This window comes from Oncorhynchus mykiss, chromosome 23, assembly GCF_013265735.2.
Source record: "Oncorhynchus mykiss isolate Arlee chromosome 23, USDA_OmykA_1.1, whole genome shotgun sequence".
Classification (NCBI taxonomy): domain Eukaryota; kingdom Metazoa; phylum Chordata; class Actinopteri; order Salmoniformes; family Salmonidae; genus Oncorhynchus; species Oncorhynchus mykiss.
This window is the reverse complement of record NC_048587.1, coordinates 7,829,203-7,856,702: the sequence shown is the minus strand read 5'-3', so window position 1 is coordinate 7,856,702 and position 27,500 is coordinate 7,829,203. Positions and strand designations below refer to the sequence as shown.

Here is a 27,500-nt window from a genome sequence, read left to right as displayed (position 1 = left end):
ACGATGTAAGGTAATGTTTAATCACGTTTTTTTCCCCCCATTCTTCCAGCCAGGTCGGTGTTACCGGTGTGATTTTCAAGACAAACCAACTGGATAAGTCACTTGACGTCTTATACGACAAAACGAAAAAAACAAAACAAATATAGGAAGTTGAAACCTTGACTAAAAAAAACAAAACAACAACAACCTGCATGTGATTAAAGGCATTTAACTGAAATCTTTGCCTTTTGCTTTTTAGTTGAAACGTATGTTTCCTTATGTGACGAAGGCCACATCAGAATGAAATGACTATACTAACGATACTATTTCTGCGTATCAAATGGAACCCTATTCCCTACGTAGTGCACTACTTCTGGTCAAAAGTAGTGCACTATCAAGGGAATCGGGTGCCATGCAGGATGCAAGCAATAACCATTAAACTTGACTATTAATGATTGAATTAGTTAGTCAAAGGAAAATAGTTTAATTTAATTTTTAATTAAATTTAAATGAGCAAATGTTATGCTAATATCTTAATGCCAAAGACTTAGGTTCAAACTTAAAACGTTAGCTAGCTAACTTGTATGTGTGGATAGTAAGCGTACTACGTAAGGTAGAGAGAGACAAACTGGGGGAATTGCAGTGGTGTTACCAAAGCGACCTCCGGACATAATGCTACCGGGAAGTCAAGGAAACGGTCAACAGAAAGCAGCGACGTCTGAAGTGCCTCTCCGGACCGAAAAAGGTCACGATGAAGTCGTGATGATGTCGTGATGATGTCGCGATGATGTCGTGATGATGTCGCGATGATGTCATGGTTCTACGTTTCTTCTTCCTTTCTTCAACATAATAATATATTGTAAAACAAGACAAATAGGCATCCAGGTTTCAAACGCCTGCATAATAGCGCTCCCAGTGTGTCAAGCCTCCAGGTCAAACGCCTGCATAATAGCGCTCCCAGTGTGTCAAACCTCCAGGTCAAAGTCTGCATAATAGCGCTCCCAGTGTGTCAAACCTCCAGGTTCAAACGCCTGCATAATAGCGCTCCCAGTGTGTCAAACCTCCAGGTTCAAACGCCTGCATAATAGCGCTCCCAGTGTGTCAAACCTCCAGGTCAAAGTCTGCATAATAGCGCTCCCAGTGTGTCAAAACTCAAAAAATAGTGCAAAATTAAAAACAAATACAAAATAGATTCTGCCTGATTATTTCTAGTATCCTGACAAATAAAAATGACAACAACAAAAAGTCAAGCATATTATTTGCAATTCATTAAGATGTCAATAACAATTATAAAAACAAAATAAAAAAATCTTTAAGAATATATTTACTAGGGTTTTTTTTATTATTTTTTAAAAACTTGTAAATTAGAAGACCACGGTATGTCACAATGTCCTTCTCATTTATCAATTCAGCGTTTTCTCGTTTTCTTTTCATTTTCCCTCCGTCTGATTGTGTATCACAGAGAACACCGCCTTATAATCTGCTCCTGGCATCATCATCATCAAAAAAAAAAAGCAACTGATTCATTTCATCATGCTTGAACGTTTGGTTGGTTACAAAAATGACTGTACGTTTGTTTGTAATAGAGGGGTGGAACCAGGCTGCGGCAGCCTTAGTCGCATCGACGCCAACGTCTTTAGCTTTTGATCTCATTGCACTGCCCGTAGAGTAGAAGGTTCAGACCGATGCAGAAGGAAGGGGAACAACAGCCTGCTACTATACTGTACTGGACACTCAGCTCAGGACGGGTTCCTCCGTCAGCCGACAGATCAGTCAAGTAAATGTCACGTTTTGATCCACGAAGGAGGAAAAAACAAACGGAGGACCATTACAAAAAAGGAAAAGATACAAATTCCTCCTTTTCATTTTCAAAACTTGTAGTTTTTTTTGTTTATTTATTTATTTTTGTTTTACCTCAGTAACCTCAGTAGTATCACGTGTATATATAGTCTTTCAACGTCTCTAGTGGTAATGTACAGTCACGCAGATCAGAACGAAGAATTTTACATTTTTCACTACTTTGAAGGTCTCCAAATTCATGGTTGATGGGAAGTTGTCTGCATGGTATCCCGAACGATCAGGGATTTTTCTGTTGTGTGTAGTAGTGTGGTATCCAGGAGGACCGTTCTTCTTCTGTTGTGTGTAGTAGTGTGGTATCCAGGAGGACCGTTCTTCTTCTGTTGTGTGTAGTAGTGTGGTATCCAGCAGGACCGTTCTTCTTCTGTTGTGTGTAGTAGTGTGGTATCCAGCAGGACCGTTCTTCTTCTGTTGTGTCTAGTGGTGTGGTATCCAGGAGGACCGTTCTTCTTCTGTTGTGTGTAGTAGTGTGGTATCCAGGAGGACCGTTCTTCTTCTGTTGTGTGTAGTAGTGCGGTATCCAGGAGGACCCTTCTTCTTCTGTTGTGTGTAGTAGTGTGGTATCCAGGAGGACCGTTCTTCTTCTGTTGTATGTAGTAGTGTGGTATCCAGGAGGACCGTTCTTCTTCTGTTGTGTGTAGTAGTGTGGTATCCAGCAGGACCGTTCTTCTTCTGTTGTGTGTAGTAGTGTGATATACAGGAAATGGAGCTGCCTGTTAGCTGTCTTAACGGTATCACCTCATGCCCTCTGTTCACACCGGGGCAACATGGACGCTGCCGAAGCCATGGTTGTAGTCATGGTGTAGGTGGTGGTGGTGGTGGTTGATTTGGTTTCCATGGTAACTAGTGGCGGTCATATGCCGTGGCAGCAGTAGGTGGTCCGGAACCTCTGGATGTGGCACTATAATAATAAGGGGAACCTGGAAGGTTAACAGAAGAAATGGACCGTTGGAAACGACATCCACCATAACCCACAAAACACTGTAATTATGTCTCCTGTTGTCTTCTCAATAACTCCTATTCTAACGGTTGTATCCGTTAGCTGTTGTAAATTCATTATAACGGCCAAGTCTAATACAATAAAACAATGTTGCAATGCATTTAAAAAATAATTAATTTAAGGAATATGTTAAAAAATATATATAATAACACTGTAGTGGTTGTGATATGCTGTAAGACTCCAGTCAGTCATACTCACTTAGTAATGCTGGGTTGCTGAACCGCCATGCCTCGTTGTAGGTCGTGTACTGTGGATGACTGTAAGGGTTTCCTGTAAACTCACTCCCTGTAAAACATACAAAACAATTAGCATTTTTAAAGTCCCATTCCATTATCTGGTGAAACTCTTTCACTTGCTAGCCATTTCCCGTCATATATAACATATATGGGGGTAAGTTAATAGTCATTTAGCAGGGTAGCCTAGTGGTTAGAAAGTTGGACTAGGAACCGGAAGGTTGTAAGTTCAAACTCCCGAGCTGACAAGGTACTAATCTGGCAGTTAACCCACTGTCATTGAAGGCCGTCATTGAAAATAAGAATTTGTTCTTAACTGACTTGCCTAGTTAAATAAAGGTAAAAAAAAAAAAATGTGAGACCAAGTTACTTAGTTCTTATTATTTCTCTCCATTTAATTTTAATGATGCAAGACTGAAAGATCTGATGAAAATCTGACAGTTGTGGTCTTCCACACCCACTGTCATAGTAACTACTGTCCTGTACCTCATAACACCTGCTGTCATAGTATCTACTGTCCTGTACCTCACCTGCTGTCATAGTAACTACTGTCCTGTACCTCATAACACCTGCTGTCATAGTATCTACTGTCCTGTACATCTTAACACCTGCTGTCATAGTATCTACTGTCCTGTACCTCTTAACACCTGCTGTCATAGTATCTACTGTCCTGTACCTCACAACACCCACTGTCATAGTATCTACTGTCCTGTACCTCATAACACCTGCTGTCATAGTATCTACTGTCCTGTACCTCACAACACCCACTGTCATAGTATTACTGTCCTGTCACTCTTAACACCTGCTGTCATAGTATCTACTGTCCTGTACATCTTAACACCTGCTGTCATAGTATCTACTGTCCTGTACCTCTTAACACCTGCTGTCATAGTATCTACTGTCCTGTACCTCTTAACACCTGCTGTCATAGTATCTACTGTCCCGTACCTCTTAACACCTGCTGTCATAGTATCTACTGTCCCGTACCTCACCTGCTGTCATAGTATCTATTGTCCTGTACCTCTTAACACCTGCTGTCATAGTATCTATTGTCCTGTACCTCTTAACACCTGCTGTCATAGTATCTACTGTCCTGTACCTCTTAACACCTGCTGTCATAGTATCTACTGTCCTGTACCATAGTATCTACTGTCCTGTACCATAGTATCTACTGTCCTGTACCATAGTATCTACTGTCCTGTACCATAGTATCTACTGTCCTGTACCATAGTATCTACTGTCCTGTACCATAGTATCTACTGTCCTGTACCTCGTCTATATTCCACATCATACCACTCTGAAGTATTTGACATAAACACTGTGATTTTAACACATTTGCTAGCATCCTTTCTGGTGGTTGAAATGGCATTATAAACTCTTGTTATAGACTTCCTCCGAGGAAAGGCAACCCTTTTCTATAGATCTGAACCCCCAGGTCTAGCTGTTTTGTGCCACAGAAGTTCAGTGCGGGCAGGAAGTAACTTAGACCATGCCAGTGAGCAATGCTGTTGGTCCAACACGTTTTATTCTTTTATGAGACAATAAAAGGCTGAGATTTTAACAGTGTTTGGGGCCTGTCACTAAATCTTAGTGTCTGCGGGTCAGATAAATGAAGGGTTTAAAGGCGAGCCACCAAGCACCATGTTACTGCTGGTGGCTCATGACTGATGAGAACGACTGTGTGATAAAAAAAATATATATATTTGATAAGACGTGGTGACAAAAAAACACATTGTGTTCTCCATCTCCAACCAGATGAACTGACTGTCATGGAAATAATAGAGAGCACGTTACATTACAGTCACTTTACACTGTGGAAGTACTCATGTAATTACAGTGACTACACTGTGGAAGTACTCATGTAATTACAGTCACTTTACACTGTGGAAGTACTCATGTAATCACAGTGACTTTACACTGTGGAAATACTCATGTAGTTACAGTGACTTTACACTGCAGTACTCATGTAATTACAGTGACTACACTGTGGAGGTACTCATGTAATTACAGTGACTACACTGTGGAAGTACTCATGTAAATACAGTGACTACACTGTGGAAGTACTCATGTAATTACAGTGACTACACTGTGGAAGTACTCATGTAATTACAGTGACTACACTGTGGAAGTACTCATGTAATTACAGTGACTTTACACTGTGGAAGTACTCATGTAATTACAGTGACTTTACACTGTGGAAGTACTCATGTAATTACAGTGACTACACTGTGGAAGTACTCATGTAATTACAGTGACTTTACACTGTGGAAGTACTCATGTAATTACAGTGACTTTACACTGTTGAAGTACTCATGTAATCACAGTGACTTTACACTGTGGAAGTACTCATGTAATTACAGTGACTACACTGTGGAAGTACTCATGTAATTACAGTGACTACACTGTGGAAGTACTCATGTAATTACAGTGACTACACTGTGGAAGTACTCATGTAATTACAGTGACTACACTGTGGAAGTACTCATGTAAATACAGTGACTACACTGTGGAAGTACTCATGTAATCACAGTGACTTTACACTGTGGAAGTACTCATGTAATCACAGTGACTTTACACTGTGGAAGTACTCATGTAATTACAGTGACTACACTGTGGAAGTACTCATGTAAATACAGTGACTACACTGTGGAAGTACTCATGTAAATACAGTGACTACACTGTGGAAGTACTCATGTAATCACAGTGACTTTACACTGTGGAAGTACTCATGTAATTACAGTGACTACACTGTGGAAGTACTCATGTAAATACAGTGACTACACTGTGGAAGTACTCATGTAATCACAGTGACTTTACACTGTTGAAGTACTCATGTAATTACAGTGACTTTACACTGTTGAAGTACTCATGTAATTACAGTGACTACACTGTGGAAGTACTCATGTAATTACAGTGACTACACTGTGGAAGTACTCATGTAAATACAGTGACTACACTGTGGAAGTACTCATGTAATCACAGTGACTTTACACTGTTGAAGTACTCATGTAATTACAGTGACTACACTGTGGAAGTACTCATGTAATCACAGTGACTTTACACTGTTGAAGTACTCATGTAATTACAGTGACTACACTGTGGAAGTACTCATGTAATCACAGTGACTTTACACTGTTGAAGTACTCATGTAATTACAGTGACTACACTGTGGAAGTACTCATGTAAATACAGTGACTACACTGTGGAAATACTCATGTAGTTACAGTGACTTTACACTGCAGTACTCATGTAATCACAGTGACTTTACACTGTTGAAGTACTCATGTAATTACAGTGACTTTACACTGTTGAAGTACTCATGTAATTACAGTCACTTTACACTGTTGAAGTACTCATGTAATCACAGTCACTTTACACTGTTGAAGTACTCATGTAATTACAGTGACTTTACACTGTGGAAATACTCATGTAGTTACAGTGACTTTACACTGCAGTACTCATGTAATCACAGTGACTTTACACTGTTGAAGTACTCATGTAATTACAGTCACTTTACACTGTTGAAGTACTCATGTAATCACAGTCACTTTACACTGTTGAAATACTCATGTAATTACAGTGACTTTACACTGTGGAAATACTCATGTAGTTACAGTGACTTTACACTGCAGTACTCATGTAATCACAGTGACTTTACACTGTTGAAGTACTCATGTAATCACAGTGACTTTACACTGTTGAAGTACTCATGTAATTACAGTCACTTTACACTGTGAAAGTACTCATGTAATTACAGTGACTTTACACTGTGGAAGTACTCATGTAATCACAGTGACTTTACACTGTGAAAGTACTCATGTAATTACAGTCACTTTATACTGTGAAAGTACTCATGTAATTACAGTCACTTTACACTGTGAAAGTACTCATGTAATTACAGTCACTTTACACTGTGAAAGTACTCATGTAATTACAGTCACTTTACACTGTGAAAGTACTCATGTAATTACAGTCACTTTACACTGTGAAAGTACTCATGTAATCACAGTGACTTTACACTGTTAAAGTACTCATGTAATTACAGTCACTTTACACTGTGGAAGTACTCATGTAATCACAGTGACTACACTGTGGAAGTACTCATGTAATCACAGTGACTACACTGTGGAAGTACTCATGTAAATACAGTGACTACACTGTGGAAGTACTCATGTAATCACAGTCACTTTAACTGTGGAAGTACTCATGTAATTACAGTGACTACACTGTTGAAGTACTCATGTAATTACCAGTACAAAGAGTTACAATGTACATATCACAAACAAACATAAATACAATATTTTAACCATGTGACTGCCCAACGTCAAAACCCCATGTGTATTAACCAGACAAAGAGCACATCTCTTTGTGTTTAATTCATACTTCACAGTAGCAGTTACACTGCCTTCACAGGGTATTCACACCCCTGGACTTTCTCCACGTGTTGTTGTGTTACAAAGAGTCATTCAAATGGATTGAATTGTCTTCTTTTTGTTGGTCAATTATCTACATACTGTAACGTCAAAGTAGAAGAAAGATTCTAACATTTGTATAAAATAAAATACCCCCCCCCCCACTAATTTACATAAGTATTCACACACCTGAGTCAATTCGTGTTAGAATCACCTTTGGCAGTGATTTCAGAGTCTTTCTGGATAAGTTTCTAAGAGCTTTCCACACCTGGATTGTACAATATTTGCCCATTATTATTATTTGTTGAATTCTTCAAGCTCTGTCAAGTTGGTTGTTTAGTATTGCTGTATTTAATAACTGTATCATGCTCAAAAGGATATTCACTGTCAACCAATAGGTGCCGTTCTTTGCAAACCAATGGAGAAAAAAACCTCCCTGGTCTTTGTGGTTGAGGGACCAGAGGGTACAGAAGTGGGGTGGTCATTTAAAAATCATGTTATACACTACTATTGGATACAGAGTCCATGCAATTTATTATGGGACTCGTTAAGCTCATTTTTACTCCTGAACTTATTTAGGATCTCCATAACAAAGGGGTTGAACACTTATTGACTCGCAACATTTCAGCTTTTCATTTTTAATTCATTTGTAAACATTTAAACATAATTGCCCTTTGACATTATGAGGTACTGTGTGTATCAGTGACACTGAATCCATTTTAAATTCAGGCTGCAAAACACCTCAAAATGTGGAAAAAGTCAAGGAGTGTGAATACTTTGTGAAGGTTCTGTGTGTGTTGTTGATACTCTATGCTGAAACTGGGGAGGGGGGGGGGGGGGGGGGAGGGGGGTGAGAGCGGGTCTGAATCCTGAAGCCATTTGAGCATGCTGTAATCGGTTAATGATTTTCTAACACAGCTGTGCACTCGATTGGATTTCCTTTCCGCATGGGTTGATCAGCTCAAAGACAAATGGCGGTGCTGTGCTGCCTGTGCTGGGTTGGGGTATAGGTGCACAGGGAGGGGGGATACCAGGAAACAACCAGTGAATCAGTGCTGTAACCAGAATGCATCCTGTCCCATCCCGTCTCGCCCCAGTGTCTGGTTGGTGTGTTCGTTCTGGCAGTGAAACACTAGCCCTGGCACAGCCTGACCCTCCTTAGAGAGATAGTGATTTAAATATTGACTGGCCTCCCATGCCTCTGTGTTGTGACCCTTCACTGTTTGTTGTGAACCTGAACTGCAGGTTAAGTAGAGGAGGAAAGGGAGGTGCTCTGACCACTGAGGAGGCCGAGTGGATGACTGGGAGGGAGACGGAGGAGGAGATCGCTAGCTGTTTATCGACGGCTCCTGGGAATGCCTCATGCACTGTATACACCACAGAGAGATAATGAGTTAAGATACTGGAGTGGAACTGAGAGGACATGTCTCTCTCTGTCTCTGTCTTTTAACCATGTCTCTCTCTGTCTCTGTCCTTTAACCATGTCTCTCTCTGTCTCCGTCCTTTAACCATGTCTCTGTCTGTCTCTCAGTTATCCAGCAGGACTAGTTTCTTGATAGCCTACATGTAACCATGTGTGCTGTATGTCCACTCTACAGGTCATTGCTTTATTTGAGAAACAGTTAACACAATCTTGAAATGAAAATAACATATTAAACTAAAATGTAATATCTACAAAAAAAGTAGACTCACCAGGAACCATTCCGGCCAGTGTTGAGGTGGGGTAGCTGCCTTGGCCGGTGGGGGGAACGTGAGGGGGATAACCCGGTAGGGTTGTGTTGGCCATGTCTCGACCTGGAGAGAGAGAGAGAGAGAGAGAGAGAGAGAACAAACACAATCAATAGATGGTCCTCCAAGACAAAATACTAAACCAACCCTTAGAAACAGGACCAAACCATACCTCTTAGAGGTTAGAAACAGGAATAAACCACCCCTTAGAAACAGGACCAAACCACCCCTTAGAAACAGGACCAAACCACCCCTCTTAGAGGTTAGAAACAGGACAAAACCACCCCTTAGAAACAGGACCAAACCATACCTCTTAGAGGTTAGAAACAGGACCAAACTACCCCTTAGAAACAGGACCAAACCACACCTCTTAGAGGTTAGAAACAGGACCACACCACCCCTTAGAAACAGGACTAAACCACCCCTTAGAAACAGGACCAAACCATACCTCTTAGAGGTTAGAAACAGGACTAAACCACCCCTTAGAAACAGGACCAAACCATACCTCTTAGGGGTTAGAAACAGGACTAAACCATACCTCTTAGAGGTTAGAAACAGGACTAAACCACCCCTTAGAAACAGGACCAAACCATACCTCTTAGAGGTTAGAAACAGGACCAAACCACCCCTTACAAACAGGACTAAACCACCCCTTAGAAACAGGACCAAACCATACCTCTTAGAGGTTAGAAACAGGACTAAACCACCCCTTAGAAACAGGACCAAACCATACCTCTTAGAGGTTAGAAACAGGACTAAACCACTCCTTTATGGAGGTTAGAAACAGGACTAAACCACACCTTTATGGAGGTTAGAAACGGGACCATGGTTGTGTTCCCAATGGCAGCCTATTCCATACATAATGAACTACTTTTTACCAGGGCCCATTGGGCATATAGGGTCCATAGGGCTCTGGTCAAAAGTAGTGCACTATGTAGGGAATAGGCTGCCATTTGGGACGCACATTTCTAATCACACGATCTCCCTTGAACAGAAAAGAGTCATTGTAAATCACTGTAAAACCATGAAACATGTGACACGTTTATAACCTAAATGTCTGTGTATGAAACTGAAACATTAGATGTTTAGATTAGCCATTAAGGGTTCCCATCTTAAACACAAGTGTTAAGAACGCAATATTAAACATGATAGTCAGCTTTCTCCAGTCAGTTTCCAACCAGGCAAACACCTATCTCCTAGGTGTTCAGATTTGAAATACTTTTCCATTGTCCTGTTCAGAGTGCATTTAGTCATTGGAAATTGATGTGACTTTCCATGTCTATAATTCAGATCAGTGTTAGGAATGAATGTCTGTTACGTTACCTACATTTCAGAACAACTGAACAGTCAAGACATATTTTCAATCACGTGGTGTTGTTGTTACTCAACCGTGTTGAGTTCATTTTCACTAAATCTCTCAGAGTTAACTCTCTCAGCAGGGGGGGACACACACACTCATTATCATATTTCCCAGCATGCTTTGTTGATCTTTAGAACAGTTTGCTGTAATATCTGTTTTTCCTCATGCACATTGATTGAATAAATTATATTAAGATAACTCAAATTGTTCTAAACTAAGCCAATCGGTAAGGGGTTGGATTTATTCCACCTGTTACTGAGATGGTTGTTCCAGTTTAGATGGTTTAGGTCAGGGCGTCTTCGGATAGATTCAGCTGACGGCCCAATTTTTTTTTGAGCGGCTGGTCAGGGGTCCTGAACATAATTACAAGTCATTTGTAGACTTCAAATTGACTGCAAGAAGCCCAAACCAACTTAGTATTTGACTAAAATGTAATAATTTCAAACCTTGTGTGTGTATATGATCACATATACAAGTAGATGTTAATTATGAATAGGAATCCTTTGGAACAGATTTCCAAAAATAAAATAAATAGTGAAATCACCAGTTGGGTAGCCCTGGTTTAGGTCGTCTTGTTTGTTAAGTCCTTCACCATAGCAACCATTCTGACTGAAATATTCTAATTCTTTGCTTTCCTCCCTCTGGCTGGATTCTGATAGGAACAACTAATCACTTCACAAACCAGCATATTGTGACTTGCAGGTCTGATGTGGCCCGTGAGCCAGGATTTTCAAACCTCAATGTCAAGGATAACTAGGCCATAACTAAATGACCGTATGACATATATAATATGAGGTCATTAAGGGTTCAGTTTTAATTGAAACACATTCGCTTAGTCAGTCATCTGGTGTAGGCTTCAGTAGTAGAAGTTATTGAAGGTAACAATCATATCTCTGTCACTAACAAACACAGTGATTGGTGGTTATCGCTCACATTCATTCGAAAAGCATGCTGGGAAATATGCAAATATGGCATTACACCCTACAGTGTTAAAACAACACCCACCAGTGTTTAGTGTACAAAACCTAATGACTTGTACTGAATAAACGTGTTCATGTGTTTAACAAGTAGTAGAGCAAAGAAGCACTGGTCTTTACAATCTAAACACTGTGACACGTTTTCACTGAAATTCAAAGTGCCTTGATGTGTTTCAAAGTGTTACAGAAAGCTGTTCAGATCCTAAACACTTGGTTTTACAGCGCAGGTATAATGACCTCCATACTATGGCCTACATCCTAATGACCAGAGAATACATATACTGTAGTCTACATCCTAATGACCAGAGAATACATATACTGTAGTCTACACCCTAGTGACCAGAGAATACATATACTGTAGTCTACACCCTAGTGACCAGAGAATACATATACTGTAGTCTACACCCTAGTGACCAGAGAATACATATACTGTAGTCTACACCCTAGTGACCAGAGAATACATATACTGTAGTCTATAGTGACCAGAGAATAAATATACTGTAGTCTATAGTGACCAGAGAATAAATATACTGTAGTCTATAGTGACCAGAGAATAAATACACTGTAGTCTATAGTGACCAGAGAATACATATACTGTAGTCTATAGTGACCAGAGAATAAATATACTGTAGTCTATAGTGACCAGAGAATAAATATACTGTAGTCTACACCCTAGTGACCAGAGAATAAATATACTGTAGTCTATAGTGACCAGAGAATAAATACACTGTAGTCTATAGTGACCAGAGAATAAATACACTGTAGTCTATAGTGACCAGAGAATAAATATACTGTAGTCTATAGTGACCAGAGAATAAATACACTGTAGTCTATAGTGACCAGAGAATAAATACACTGTAGTCTATAGTGACCAGAGAATAAATACACTGTAGTCTATAGTGACCAGAGAATAAATATACTGTAGTCTATAGTGACCAGAGAATAAATATACTGTAGTCTATAGTGACCAGAGAATAAATACACTGTAGTCTATAGTGACCAGAGAATAAATATACTGTAGTCTATAGTGACCAGAGAATAAATATACTGTAGTCTATAGTGACCAGAGAATAAATATACTGTAGTCTATAGTGACCAGAGAATAAATATACTGTAGTCTATAGTGACCAGAGAATAAATATACTGTAGTCTATAATGACCAGAGAATAAATACACTGTAGTCTATAGTGACCAGAGAATACATATACTGTAGTCTATAGTGACCAGAGAATAAATATACTGTAGTCTATAGTGACCAGAGAATAAATACACTGTAGTCTATAGTGACCAGAGAATAAATATACTGTAGTCTATAGTGACCAGAGAATAAATATACTGTAGTCTATAGTGACCAGAGAATAAATATACTGTAGTCTACACCCCAGTGACCAGAGAATAAATATACTGTAGTCTATAGTGACCAGAGAATAAATATACTGTAGTCTATAGTGACCAGAGAATAAATATACTGTAGTCTACACCCCAGTGACCAGAGAATAAATATACTGTAGTCTATAGTGACCAGAGAATAAATACACTGTAGTCTATAGTGACCAGAGAATAAATACACTGTAGTCTATAGTGACCAGAGAATAAATATACTGTAGTCTATAGTGACCAGAGAATAAATATACTGTAGTCTATAGTGACCAGAGAATAAATACACTGTAGTCTATAGTGACCAGAGAATAAATACACTGTAGTCTATAGTGACCAGAGAATAAATACACTGTAGTCTATAGTGACCAGAGAATAAATACACTGTAGTCTATAGTGACCAGAGAATAAATACACTGTAGTCTATAGTGACCAGAGAATAAATACACTGTAGTCTATAGTGACCAGAGAATAAATACACTGTAGTCTATAGTGACCAGAGAATAAATATACTGTAGTCTATAGTGACCAGAGAATAAATATACTGTAGTCTATAGTGACCAGAGAATAAATATACTGTAGTCTATAGTGACCAGAGAATAAATATACTGTAGTCTATAATGACCAGAGAATAAATATACTGTAGTCTATAGTGACCAGAGAATAAATACACTGTAGTCTATAGTGACCAGAGAATAAATATACTGTAGTCTATAGTGACCAGAGAATAAATATACTGTAGTCTATAGTGACCAGAGAATAAATATACTGTAGTCTATAGTGACCAGAGAATAAATATACTGTAGTCTATAGTGACCAGAGAATAAATATACTGTAGTCTATAGTGACCAGAGAATAAATATACTGTAGTCTATAGTGACCAGAGAATAAATATACTGTAGTCTATAGTGACCAGAGAATAAATACACTGTAGTCTATAGTGACCAGAGAATAAATACACTGTAGTCTATAGTGACCAGAGAATAAATATACTGTAGTCTATAGTGACCAGAGAATAAATATACTGTAGTCTATAGTGACCAGAGAATAAATATACTGTAGTCTATAGTGACCAGAGAATAAATATACTGTAGTCTATAATGACCAGAGAATAAATATACTGTAGTCTATAGTGACCAGAGAATAAATACACTGTAGTCTATAGTGACCAGAGAATAAATACACTGTAGTCTATAGTGACCAGAGAATAAATACACTGTAGTCTATAGTGACCAGAGAATAAATACACTGTAGTCTATAGTGACCAGAGAATAAATATACTGTAGTCTATAGTGACCAGAGAATAAATATACTGTAGTCTATAATGACCAGAGAATAAATATACTGTAGTCTATAGTGACCAGAGAATAAATATACTGTAGTCTATAGTGACCAGAGAATAAATATACTGTAGTCTATAGTGACCAGAGAATAAATATACTGTAGTCTATAGTGACCAGAGAATAAATATACTGTAGTCTATAGTGACCAGAGAATAAATACACTGTAGTCTATAGTGACCAGAGAATAAATACACTGTAGTCTATAGTGACCAGAGAATAAATACACTGTAGTCTATAGTGACCAGAGAATAAATATACTGTAGTCTATAGTGACCAGAGAATAAATACACTGTAGTCTATAGTGACCAGAGAATAAATATACTGTAGTCTATAGTGACCAGAGAATAAATACACTGTAGTCTATAGTGACCAGAGAATAAATACACTGTAGTCTATAGTGACCAGAGAATAAATATACTGTAGTCTATAGTGACCAGAGAATAAATATACTGTAGTCTATAGTGACCAGAGAATAAATATACTGTAGTCTATAGTGACCAGAGAATAAATATACTGTAGTCTATAGTGACCAGAGAATAAATACACTGTAGTCTATAGTGACCAGAGAATAAATATACTGTAGTCTATAGTGACCAGAGAATAAATATACTGTAGTCTATAGTGACCAGAGAATAAATATACTGTAGTCTATAGTGACCAGAGAATAAATATACTGTAGTCTACACCCTAGTGACCAGAGAATAAATATACTGTAGTCTATAGTGACCAGAGAATAAATATACTGTAGTCTATAGTGACCAGAGAATAAATATACTGTAGTCTATAGTGACCAGAGAATAAATATACTGTAGTCTACACCCTAGTGACCAGAGAATAAATATACTGTAGTCTATAGTGACCAGAGAATAAATATACTGTAGTCTATAGTGACCAGAGAATAAATATACTGTAGTCTATAGTGACCAGAGAATAAATATACTGTAGTCTATAGTGACCAGAGAATAAATATACTGTAGTCTATAGTGACCAGAGAATAAATATACTGTAGTCTATAGTGACCAGAGAATAAATATACAGTAGTCTATAGTGACCAGAGAATAAATATACTGTAGTCTATAGTGACCAGAGAATACATATACTGTAGTCTATAGTGACCAGAGAATAAATATACTGTAGTCTATAGTGACCAGAGAATAAATATACTGTAGTCTATAGTGACCAGAGAATAAATATACTGTAGTCTATAGTGACCAGAGAATAAATATACTGTAGTCTATAGTGACCAGAGAATAAATATACTGTAGTCTATAGTGACCAGAGAATAAATATACTGTAGTCTATAGTGACCAGATAATAAATATACTGTAGTCTATAGTGACCAGAGAATAAATACACTGTAGTCTATAGTGACCAGAGAATAAATATACTGTAGTCTATAGTGACCAGAGAATAAATACACTGTAGTCTATAGTGACCAGAGAATAAATATACTGTAGTCTATAGTGACCAGATAATAAATATACTGTAGTCTATAGTGACCAGAGAATAAATATACTGTAGTCTATAGTGACCAGAGAATAAATACACTGTAGTCTATAGTGACCAGATAATAAATACACTGTAGTCTATAGTGACCAGAGAATAAATATACTGTAGTCTATAGTGACCAGAGAATAAATATACTGTAGTCTATAGTGACCAGAGAATACATATACTGTAGTCTATAGTGACCAGAGAATAAATACACTGTAGTCTATAGTGACCAGAGAATAAATATACTGTAGTCTATAGTGACCAGAGAATACATATACTGTAGTCTATAGTGACCAGAGAATAAATATACTGTAGTCTATAGTGACCAGAGAATAAATATACTGTAGTCTATAGTGACCAGAGAATAAATATACTGTAGTCTATAGTGACCAGAGAATAAATATACTGTAGTCTATAGTGACCAGAGAATAAATATACTGTAGTCTATAGTGACCAGAGAATACATATACTGTAGTCTATAGTGACCAGAGAATAAATACACTGTAGTCTATAGTGACCAGAGAATAAATATACTGTAGTCTATAGTGACCAGAGAATAAATATACTGTAGTCTATAGTGACCAGAGAATACATATACTGTAGTCTATAGTGACCAGAGAATAAATACACTGTAGTCTATAGTGACCAGAGAATAAATATACTGTAGTCTATAGTGACCAGAGAATAAATACACTGTAGTCTATAGTGACCAGAGAATAAATATACTGTAGTCTACACCCTAGTGACCAGATAATAAATATACTGTAGTCTATAGTGACCAGAGAATAAATACACTGTAGTCTATAGTGACCAGAGAATAAATATACTGTAGTCTACACCCTAGTGACCAGATAATAAATATACTGTAGTCTATAGTGACCAGAGAATAAATATACTGTAGTCTATAGTGACCAGAGAATAAATATTCTGTAGTCTATAGTGACCAGAGAATAAATATACTGTAGTCTATAGTGACCAGAGAATAAATATACTGTAGTCTATAGTGACCAGAGAATAAATATACTGTAGTCTATAGTGACCAGAGAATACATATACTGTAGTCTATAGTGACCAGAGAATAAATAAACATTTACTACTGTTTACAGGCCTCCTGGGCCATATACAGCGTTCCTCACTGAGTTCCCTGAATTCCTATCGGACCTTGTAGTCATAGCAGATAATATTCTACATTTTGGTGGCTTTAATATTCACATGGAAAAATCCACAGACCCACTCCAAAAGACTTTCAGAGCCATCATCATGGGTTTTGTCCAACATGTCTCCGGTTCTACTCACTGCCACAGTCATACTCTGGACCTAGTTTTGTCCCAAGGAATAAATATTGTGGATCTTAATGTTTTTCCTCATAATCCTGGACTATCGGACCACCATTTTATTACGTGTGCAATCGTAACAAATAATCTGCTCAGACCCCAACCAAGGAGCATTAAAAGTCGTGATATAATTTCTCAGACAACCGAAAGATTCCTAGATGCCCTTCCAGACTCCCTCTGCCTACCCAAGGACGTCAGAGGACAAAAATGAGTTAACCACCTAACTGAGGAACTCAGTTTAACCTTGCGCAATACCCTAGATGCAGTCGCACCCCTAAAAACTAAAAACATTTGTCATAAGAAACTAGCTCCCTGGTATACAGAAAATACCCGAGCTCTGAAGCAAGCTTCCAGAAAATTGGAACGGAAATGGTGCCACACCAAACTGGAAGTCTTCCGACTAGCTTGGAAAGACAGTACCGTGCAGTATCGAAGAGCCCTTACTGCTGCTCAATCATCCTATTTTTCCAACTTAATTGAGGAAAATAAGAACAATCCAACATTTATTTGTGATACTGTCACAAAGTTAACTAAAAAGCAGCATTCCCCAAGAGAGGATGCCTTTCACCTCAGCAGTAATAAATTCATGAACTTCTTTGAGGAAAAGATCATGATCATTAGAAAGCAAATTACAGACTCCTTTTTAAATCTGCGGATTCCTCCAAAGCTCAGTTGTCCTGAGTCTGCACAACTCTGCCAGGACCTAGGATCAAGGGAGACACTCAAGTGTTTTAGTACTGTATGTCTTGACACAATGATGAAAATAATCATGGCCTCTAAACCTTCAAGCTGCATACTGGACCCTATTCCAACTAAACTACTGAAAGAGCTGCTTCCTGTGCTTGGCCCTCCTATGTTGAACATAATAAACGTCTCTCTATCCACCGGATGTGTACCAAGCTCACTAAAAGTGGCCGTAATAAAGTCTCTCTTGAAAAAGCCAAACCTTGACCCAGAAAATATAAAAAACTATCGGCCTATATCGAATCTCCCATTCCTCTTGAAAATTTTAGAAAAAGATGTTGCGCAGCAACTCACTGCCTTCCTGAAGACAAACAATGTATACGAAACGCTTCAGTCTGGTTTTAGACCCCATCATAGCACTGAGACTGCACTTGTGAAGGTGGTAAATTACCTTTTAATGGCATCAGACCGAGGCTCTGCATCTGTCCTCGTGCTCCTAGACCTTAGTGCTGCTTTTGATACCATCGATCACCACATTCTTTTGGAGAGATTGGAAACCCAAATTGGTCTACGCGGACAAGTTCTGGCCTGGTTTAGATCTTATCTGTCAGAAAGAAACCCGTTTGTCTCTGTGGATGGTTTGTCCTCTGACAAATCAACTGTACATTTCGGTGTTCCTCAAGGTTCCGTTTTAGGACCACGATTGTTTTAACTATATATTTTACCTCTTGGGGATGTCATTCGAAAACATTGTTAACTTTCACTGCTATGCGGATGACACACAGCTGTACATTTCGATGAAACACGGTGAAGCCCCAAAATGGCCCTCGCTGGAAGCCTGCGTTTCAGACAAAAGGAAGTGGATGGCTGCAAACTTTCTACTTTTAAACTCGGACAAAACAGAGATGCTTGTTCTAGGTCCCAAGAAACAAAGAGATCTTCTGTTGAATCTGACAATTCATCTTGATGGGTGTACAGTCGTCTCAAATAAAACTGTGAAGGACCTCGGCATTACTCTGGACTCTGATCTCTCTTTTGACGAACATATCAAGACTGTTTCAAGGACGGTTTTTTCCATCTATGTAACATTGCAAAAATCAGAAACTTTCTGTCCAAAAATGATGCAGAAAAATGAATCAATTATTTTGTCACTTCTAGGTTAGACTACTGCAATGCTCTACTTTCCGGCTACCCGGATAAAGCACTAAATAAACTTCAGTTAGTGCTAAATACAGCTGCTAGAATCCTGACTAGAACCCAATAAATTTGTTCACTCTTTCTCCAGTGCTAGCCTCCCTACACTGGCTTCCTGTTAAGGCAAGGGCTGATTTCAAGGTTTTACTGCTAACCTACAAAGCTTTACATGAGCTTGCTCCTACCTATCTTTCTGATTTGGTCCTGCCGTACATACCTACACGTACGCTACGGTCACAAGACGCAGGCCTCCTAATTGTCCCTAGAATTTCTAAGCAAACAGCTGGAGGCAGGGCTTTCTCCTATAGAGCTCCATTTTTATGGAATGGTCTGCCTACCCATGTGAGAGACACAGACTCGGTCTCAACCTTTAAGTCTTTATTTAAGACTCATCTCTTCAGTAGGTCCTATGTTTGAGTGTAGTCTGGCCCAGGAGTGTGAAGGTGAATGGAAAGGCACTGGAGCAACGAACCACCCTTGCTGTCTCTGCCTGGCCGGTTCCCCTCTCTCCACTGGGACGCTCTGCCTCTAACCCTATTACAGGGGCTGAGTCACTGGCTTACTGGTGCTCTTTCATGCTGTTCCTAGGAGGGGTGCGTCACTTGAGTGGGTTGAGTCACTGACGTGGTCTTCCTGTCTGGGTTGGCGCTACCCCCTTGGGTTGTGCCGCATCTTTGTGGGCTATACTCGGCCTTGTCTCAGGATGGTAAGTTGGTGGTTGAAGATATGCCTCTAGTGGTGTGGGGGCTGTGCTTCGGCAAAGTGGATGGGGTAATATCCTGCCTGTTTAGCCCTGTCAAGAGGGGTATAATCGGATGGGGCCACAGTGTCTCCTGACCCCTCCTGTCTCAGCCTCCAGTATTTATGCTGCAGTTGTTTATGTGTCAGGGGGTTAGGGTCAGTCTGTGTGTCGGGGGGCTAGGGTCAGAGTTTTTCTCCTGTCTTATCCGGTGTCCTGTGTGAATTTAAGTATGCACTCTCTAATTCTCTCTTTCTCTCTTTCTTTCTTTCTTTCTTTCTTCCTCTCTCTCGAAGGACCTGAGCCCTAGGACCATGCCTCAGGACTACCTGGCATGATGACTCCTTGCTGTCGTCAGTCCACCTGGACGTGCTGCTGCTCCAGTTTGAACTGTTCTGCCTGCGGCTATGGAACCCTGACCTGTTCACCGGACGTGCTACCTGTCCCAGACCTGCTGGAGCAGTAGAGATACTCTCAATGATCGGCTATGAAAAGCCAACTGACATTTACTCCTGAGGTGCTGACCTGTTGCACCCTCAACAACTTCTGTGATTATTATTATTTGACCATGCTGGTCATTTGAACATCTTGGCCATGTTCAGTTATAATCTCCACCCGGCACAGCCAGAAGAGGATTGGCCACCCCTCATAGCCTGGTTCCTCTCTAGATTTCTTCCTAGGTTTTGGCCTTTTTAGGGAGTTTTTCCTAGCCACCTGCATTGCTTGCTGTTTTGGGTTTATGGCTGGGTTTCTGTACAACACTTTGAGATATCAGCTGATGTAAGATGGGCTGTATAAATACATTTGATTTGATATAGTGACCAGAGAATAAATATACTGTAGTCTATAGTGACCAGAGAATAAATATACTGTAGTCTATAGTGACCAGAGAATAAATATACTGTAGTCTATAGTGACCAGAGAATAAATATACTGTAGTCTATAGTGACCAGAGAATAAATATACTGTAGTCTATAGTGACCAGAGAATAAATATACTGTAGTCTATAGTGACCAGAGAATAAATATACTGTAGTCTATAGTGACCAGAGAATAAATACACTGTAGTCTATAGTGACCAGAGAATACATATACTGTAGTCTATAGTGACCAGAGAATAAATATACTGTAGTCTATAGTGACCAGAGAATAAATATACTGTAGTCTATAGTGACCAGAGAATAAATATACTGTAGTCTATAGTGACCAGAGAATAAATACACTGTAGTCTATAGTGACCAGAGAATAAATATACTGTAGTCTATAGTGACCAGAGAATAAATACACTGTAGTCTATAGTGACCAGAGAATAAATATACTGTAGTCTATAGTGACCAGAGAATAAATATACTGTAGTCTATAGTGACCAGAGAATAAATATACTGTAGTCTATAGTGACCAGAGAATAAATACACTGTAGTCTATAGTGACCAGAGAATAAATATACTGTAGTCTATAGTGACCAGAGAATACATACACTGTAGTCTATAGTGACCAGAGAATAAATATACTGTAGTCTATAGTGACCAGAGAATAAATATACTGTAGTCTATAGTGACCAGAGAATAAATATACTGTAGTCTATAGTGACCAGAGAATAAATACACTGTAGTCTATAGTGACCAGAGAATAAATACACTGTAGTCTATAGTGACCAGAGAATAAATACACTGTAGTCTATAGTGACCAGAGAATAAATATACTGTAGTCTATAGTGACCAGAGAATAAATATACTGTAGTCTATAGTGACCAGAGAATAAATATACTGTAGTCTATAGTGACCAGAGAATAAATACACTGTAGTCTATAGTGACCAGAGAATAAATATACTGTAGTCTATAGTGACCAGAGAATAAATACACTGTAGTCTATAGTGACCAGAGAATAAATATACTGTAGTCTATAGTGACCAGAGAATAAATATACTGTAGTCTATAGTGACCAGAGAATAAATATACTGTAGTCTATAGTGACCAGAGAATAAATACACTGTAGTCTATAGTGACCAGAGAATAAATATACTGTAGTCTACACCCTAGTGACCAGAGAATAAATATACTGTAGTCTATAGTGACCAGAGAATAAATATACTGTAGTCTATAGTGACCAGAGAATAAATATACTGTAGTCTATAGTGACCAGAGAATAAATACACTGTAGTCTATAGTGACCAGAGAATAAATATACTGTAGTCTACACCCTAGTGACCAGAGAATAAATATACTGTAGTCTATAGTGACCAGAGAATAAATATACTGTAGTCTATAGTGACCAGAGAATAAATACACTGTAGTCTATAGTGACCAGAGAATAAATATACTGTAGTCTATAGTGACCAGAGAATAAATATACTGTAGTCTATAGTGACCAGAGAATAAATATACTGTAGTCTATAGTGACCAGAGAATACATATACTGTAGTCTATAGTGACCAGAGAATACATACACTGTAGTCTATAGTGACCAGAGAATAAATATACTGTAGTCTATAGTGACCAGAGAATAAATATACTGTAGTCTATAGTGACCAGAGAATACATACACTGTAGTCTATAGTGACCAGAGAATAAATACACTGTAGTCTATAGTGACCAGAGAATAAATATACTGTAGTCTATAGTGACCAGAGAATAAATATACTGTAGTCTATAGTGACCAGAGAATAAATACACTGTAGTCTATAGTGACCAGAGAATAAATACACTGTAGTCTATAGTGACCAGAGAATAAATATACTGTAGTCTATAGTGACCAGAGAATAAATACACTGTAGTCTATAGTGACCAGAGAATAAATATACTGTAGTCTATAGTGACCAGAGAATACATATACTGTAGTCTATAGTGACCAGAGAATACATATACTGTAGTCTATAGTGACCAGAGAATAAATATACTGTAGTCTATAGTGACCAGAGAATAAATATACTGTAGTCTATAGTGACCAGAGAATAAATATACTGTAGTCTATAGTGACCAGAGAATAAATACACTGTAGTCTATAGTGACCAGAGAATAAATATACTGTAGTCTATAGTGACCAGAGAATAAATATACTGTAGTCTATAGTGACCAGAGAATAAATATACTGTAGTCTATAGTGACCAGAGAATACATATACTGTAGTCTATAGTGACCAGAGAATAAATATACTGTAGTCTATAGTGACCAGAGAATAAATATACTGTAGTCTATAGTGACCAGAGAATAAATATACTGTAGTCTATAGTGACCAGAGAATAAATACACTGTAGTCTATAGTGACCAGAGAATAAATATACTGTAGTCTATAGTGACCAGAGAATACATATACTGTAGTCTATAGTGACCAGAGAATAAATATACTGTAGTCTATAGTGACCAGAGAATAAATATACTGTAGTCTATAGTGACCAGAGAATAAATATACTGTAGTCTATAGTGACCAGAGAATAAATACACTGTAGTCTATAGTGACCAGAGAATAAATATACTGTAGTCTATAGTGACCAGAGAATAAATATACTGTAGTCTATAGTGACCAGAGAATAAATATACTGTAGTCTATAGTGACCAGAGAATACATATACAGTAGTCTATAGTGACCAGAGAATAAATATACAGTAGTCTTTTGTCACTTCAAATAGAGATGTTGTACTAAGCATAAAGTACTTTTAACATTAAGGTAGTTATAATTTTCAGTTAACAGACATTTGCAGACTGATAATGTGTCCCAGGAATCACAAAGCCAGTCAACAGAATCATCATCACACACTGTCAACACAACCAACCGTCACTCCTCTTCTGTCTTCGTCTCCCGCTAATACTACGTCGGAAGCCAAAAGACCAAGTGCCTCATGGGACAGAAACCACATCAAAGAATCAAGCAGTAGAAGTACGTAGAAGACTGAAGAGGAAAACTCTGTTCATTACTGCATTCAAACTAGTCTAAACATAGCACGCTTTACTGAACCCCAGAACCCTGTCCACCTCCTCTCCTCCTCTCCCTCGAACACACACACACACACACACACACACACACACACACACACACACACACACACACACACACACACACACACACACACACACACACACACACACACACACACACACACACACACACAAAGTCCTGAAACTGCGAGTGTATTTCTAAAGCCAAAGCCAGTTTGTCTGTCCGTACAGTATTGGCCCCTTGAACAGAGCTAGTAGCTAGCGTCACTACGGACCCCGCGTTAGTTATTCAGCCCTGCTCCGTATTCAAGCCTGTAATTAGACATGACAGCTGGGTTTCCTACCCTGTCCTACCCCTGCAGCCAGGCTGTTTGAGCTGCAGGCACGTAGTTCCCGAGCGCTCCGGACTCCCCCCCCCCCCCACACCCCCCCCCCGGCCCAGCGAAGGCCAGCCAAAGGGACGGAGAGGGAAAAAGGAAAGAGAGGAGGGAGGCGCCTGCAATATTGTTTAGCCATGAGGGACACTGTGATTCACTGGGGTTAAATCACGTCTCAATGGAGCTTTAATGAGCGACCCCAGTAGCCATAACACACCATAACACCCCATAATACCCCATGATACCACAGGACACACCATAACACACCATAACACCCCATAACACCCCATAACACACCATAACACCCCATAATAACCCATGATACCACAGGACGCACCATAACACACCATAACACCCCATAACACCCCATAACACACCATAACACCCCATAATAACCCATGATACCACAGGACGCACCATAACACACCATAACACCCCATAACACCCCATAACACACCATAACACCCCATAATACCCCATGATACCACAGGACGCACCATAACACACCATAACACCCCATAACACCCCATAACACACCATAACACCCCATAATACCCCATAATACCACAGGACAGTTTTATGAAGGCATCTTTTGACTGCGCATACGTCTGGTTTTCAATTGCTGTTGTTTATTTCAGTTAATAACGGCAGTGCAGCTGATACGAGGTGCAGAAAGGGCCAAGATAATACAAGTGTTTCTGACACGGTCGCCTCTCTCCTCAACCGACCATAACGATCAACTGCATGCCATTAATGGAGGAAACAAATGTGGATCAGCCTAAAGTATACAGCAGGTGATCAAATAACTGTAAACTACTGTAGGCTAGTTTCAAATCAAATCAAATGTATTTTGTATTTCAAATGTATTTCAAATCAAATTTATTTATAAAGCCCTTCATACATCAGCTGATATCTCAAAGTGCTGTACAGAAACCCAGCCTAAAACCCCAAACAGCAAGCAATGCAGGTGGCTAGGAAAAACTCCCTAGAAAGGCCAAAACCTAGGAAGAAACCTAGAGAGGAACCAGGCTATGAGGGGTGGGCCAGTCCTCTTCTGGCTGTGCCGGGTGGAGATTATAAACCTAGAGAGGAACCAGGCTATTTGGGGTGGGCCAGTCCTCTTCTGGCTGTGCCGGGTGGAGATTATAAACCTAGAGAGGAACCAGGCTATGTGGGGTGGGCCAGTCCTCTTCTGGCTGTGCCGGGTGGAGATTATAACAGAACATGGCCAAGATGTTCAAATGTTCATAAATGACCAGCATGGTCCAATAATAATAACTGGTCTGTAACATTCAGCCTTTAACATACACATGGTTATTGATATGTGAAATAGTTTTTCAAGGGAAGGTTTTCTTTTAGTGCAGTGATGTCATTCATGTGAATGGCAGACCATTCATGAGTAATAAGAATTAGTTAGTTACAGACCAGTGTGTAATAAGAATTAGTTAGTTATACAGACCAGTATGTAATAAGAATTAGTTAGTTACAGACCAGTGTGTAATAAGAATTAGTTAGTTACAGACCAGTGTGTAATAAGAATTAGTTTGTTACAGACCAGTGTGTAATAAGAATTAGTTAGTTATACAGACCAGTGTGTAATAAGAATTAGTTTGTTACAGATCAGTGTGTAATAAGAATTAGTTAGTTACAGATCAGTATGTAATAAGAATTAGTTTGTTACAGACCAGTATGTAATAAGAATTAGTTAGTTACAGACCAGTGTGTAATAAGAATTAGTTTGTTACAGACCAGTATGTAATAAGAATTAGTTAGTTACAGACCAGTGTGTAATAAGAATTAGTTAGTTACAGACCAGTGTGTAATAATAATTAGTTTGTTACAGACCAGTATGTAATAAGAATTAGTTAGTTACAGACCAGTGTGTAATAAGAATTAGTTAGTTATACAGACCAGTGTGTAATAAGAATTAGTTAGTTATACAGACCAGTATGTAATAAGAATTAGTTAGTTACAGACCAGTGTGTAATAAGAATTAGTTAGTTACAGACCAGTGTGTAATAAGAATTAGTTTGTTACAGACCAGTGTGTAATAAGAATTAGTTAGTTATACAGACCAGTGTGTAATAAGAATTAGTTTGTTACAGATCAGTGTGTAATAAGAATTAGTTAGTTACAGATCAGTATGTAATAAGAATTAGTTTGTTACAGACCAGTATGTAATAAGAATTAGTTAGTTACAGACCAGTGTGTAATAAGAATTAGTTTGTTACAGATCAGTATGTAATAAGAATTAGTTAGTTACAGACCAGTGTGTAATAAGAATTAGTTAGTTACAGACCAGTGTGTAATAATAATTAGTTTGTTACAGACCAGTATGTAATAAGAATTAGTTAGTTACAGACCAGTGTGTAATAAGAATTAGTTAGTTACAGACCAGTGTGTAATAATAATTAGTTTGTTACAGACCAGTATGTAATAAGAATTAGTTAGTTACAGACCAGTGTGTAATAAGAATTAGTTAGTTATACAGACCAGTGTGTAATAAGAATTAGTTAGTTACAGATCAGTGTGTAATAAGAATTAGTTTGTTATACAGACCAGTGTGTAATAAGAATTAGTTAGTTACAGACCAGTATGTAATAAGAATTAGTTTGTTACAGACCAGTATGTAATAAGAATTAGTTAGTTACAGACCAGTATGTAATAAGAATTAGTTAGTTACAGACCAGTGTGTAATAAGGAGTCAAAGAGAACTGTTGGAGTAGGTGGGGTGTCCTACACAGAGAGGGTGGTGTGTGTGTGTGTGTGTGTGTGTGTGTGTGTGTGTGTGTGTGTGTGTGTGTGTGTGTGTGTGTGTGTGTGTGTGTGTGTGTGTGTGTGTGTGTGTGTGTGTGTGTGTTTGTGTGTGTGCGTGCGTGTGTGTGTGTGTGTGTGTGTTGAGAGCGGGTTGTATGGGGTAAAGGCTAGAGGGGCAGTATTCATGGATAAGAGCACATACACAGGGGGTGGACAGACACAGAGCACATTGTGTGTAGGACTAAGCACGGCACAATAGCTGAAGGGCCCTTGGTTTCATTAACGTCTTGAGGGCCCCGTGCTTCACAGTCTCAAGAGTACGGTTCAGTTTACCTCGTTGAGTTGACCTCCTGGAGTCATCTGGATAGGGGACAACTAACTACAGCTTCAGGAGTCAGCTCTCCAAGAGTCAATGGGCTTTTCACTCCTGAACACACCATTATGATTAATGGGTGTATTGATTGATTTATTGATTTGTTGATCGATTGATAATTCCAAAGAATGTGGGGACTTTGTGGAATATTGCTAAATGTATGCGTGGTAAAGATTTGGTACAAACCAATGCAAATATATTCCCTTGTTATACATGAGCAAGACTGTAACTGTAATCAAGCTTGTAAACTTCATTACATGATTTGACTTTTATGCTGTACACACAATAATGTACAATAATAATTGTATTTATTTCAATTTATTTAACCAGGTAAACTAGTTCAGAACAAG

The 27,500-nt window shown here is 38.7% G+C and overlaps 1 protein-coding gene across 6 annotated transcripts in view; it reads right to left on the bottom strand.

Annotated features, from left to right (window-relative positions):
• Positions 1 to 27,500, bottom strand: part of LOC110510387 (paired box protein Pax-2a) — a 76,588-nt gene that overhangs the window by 426 nt on the left and 48,662 nt on the right. For 4 of the 6 annotated variants that reach the window (XM_036959947.1, XM_036959946.1, XM_036959948.1 and 1 more), the window contains 3 exons: positions 9,174 to 9,275; positions 3,035 to 3,121; positions 1 to 2,737 (listed from right to left, as the gene is read on the bottom strand). The exon at positions 1 to 2,737 is cut by the window's left edge and continues 426 nt beyond it. In XM_036959947.1, coding sequence (XP_036815842.1) covers positions 2,589 to 2,737; positions 3,035 to 3,121; positions 9,174 to 9,275 — 338 coding nt within the window. In that variant the 3' untranslated portion in view covers positions 1 to 2,588. Of the gene's footprint in view, positions 2,757 to 3,034; positions 3,122 to 9,173; positions 9,276 to 27,500 lie in introns of all 6 variants that reach the window. The other 2 variants (XM_036959950.1, XM_036959951.1) reach the window with 1 other exon arrangement.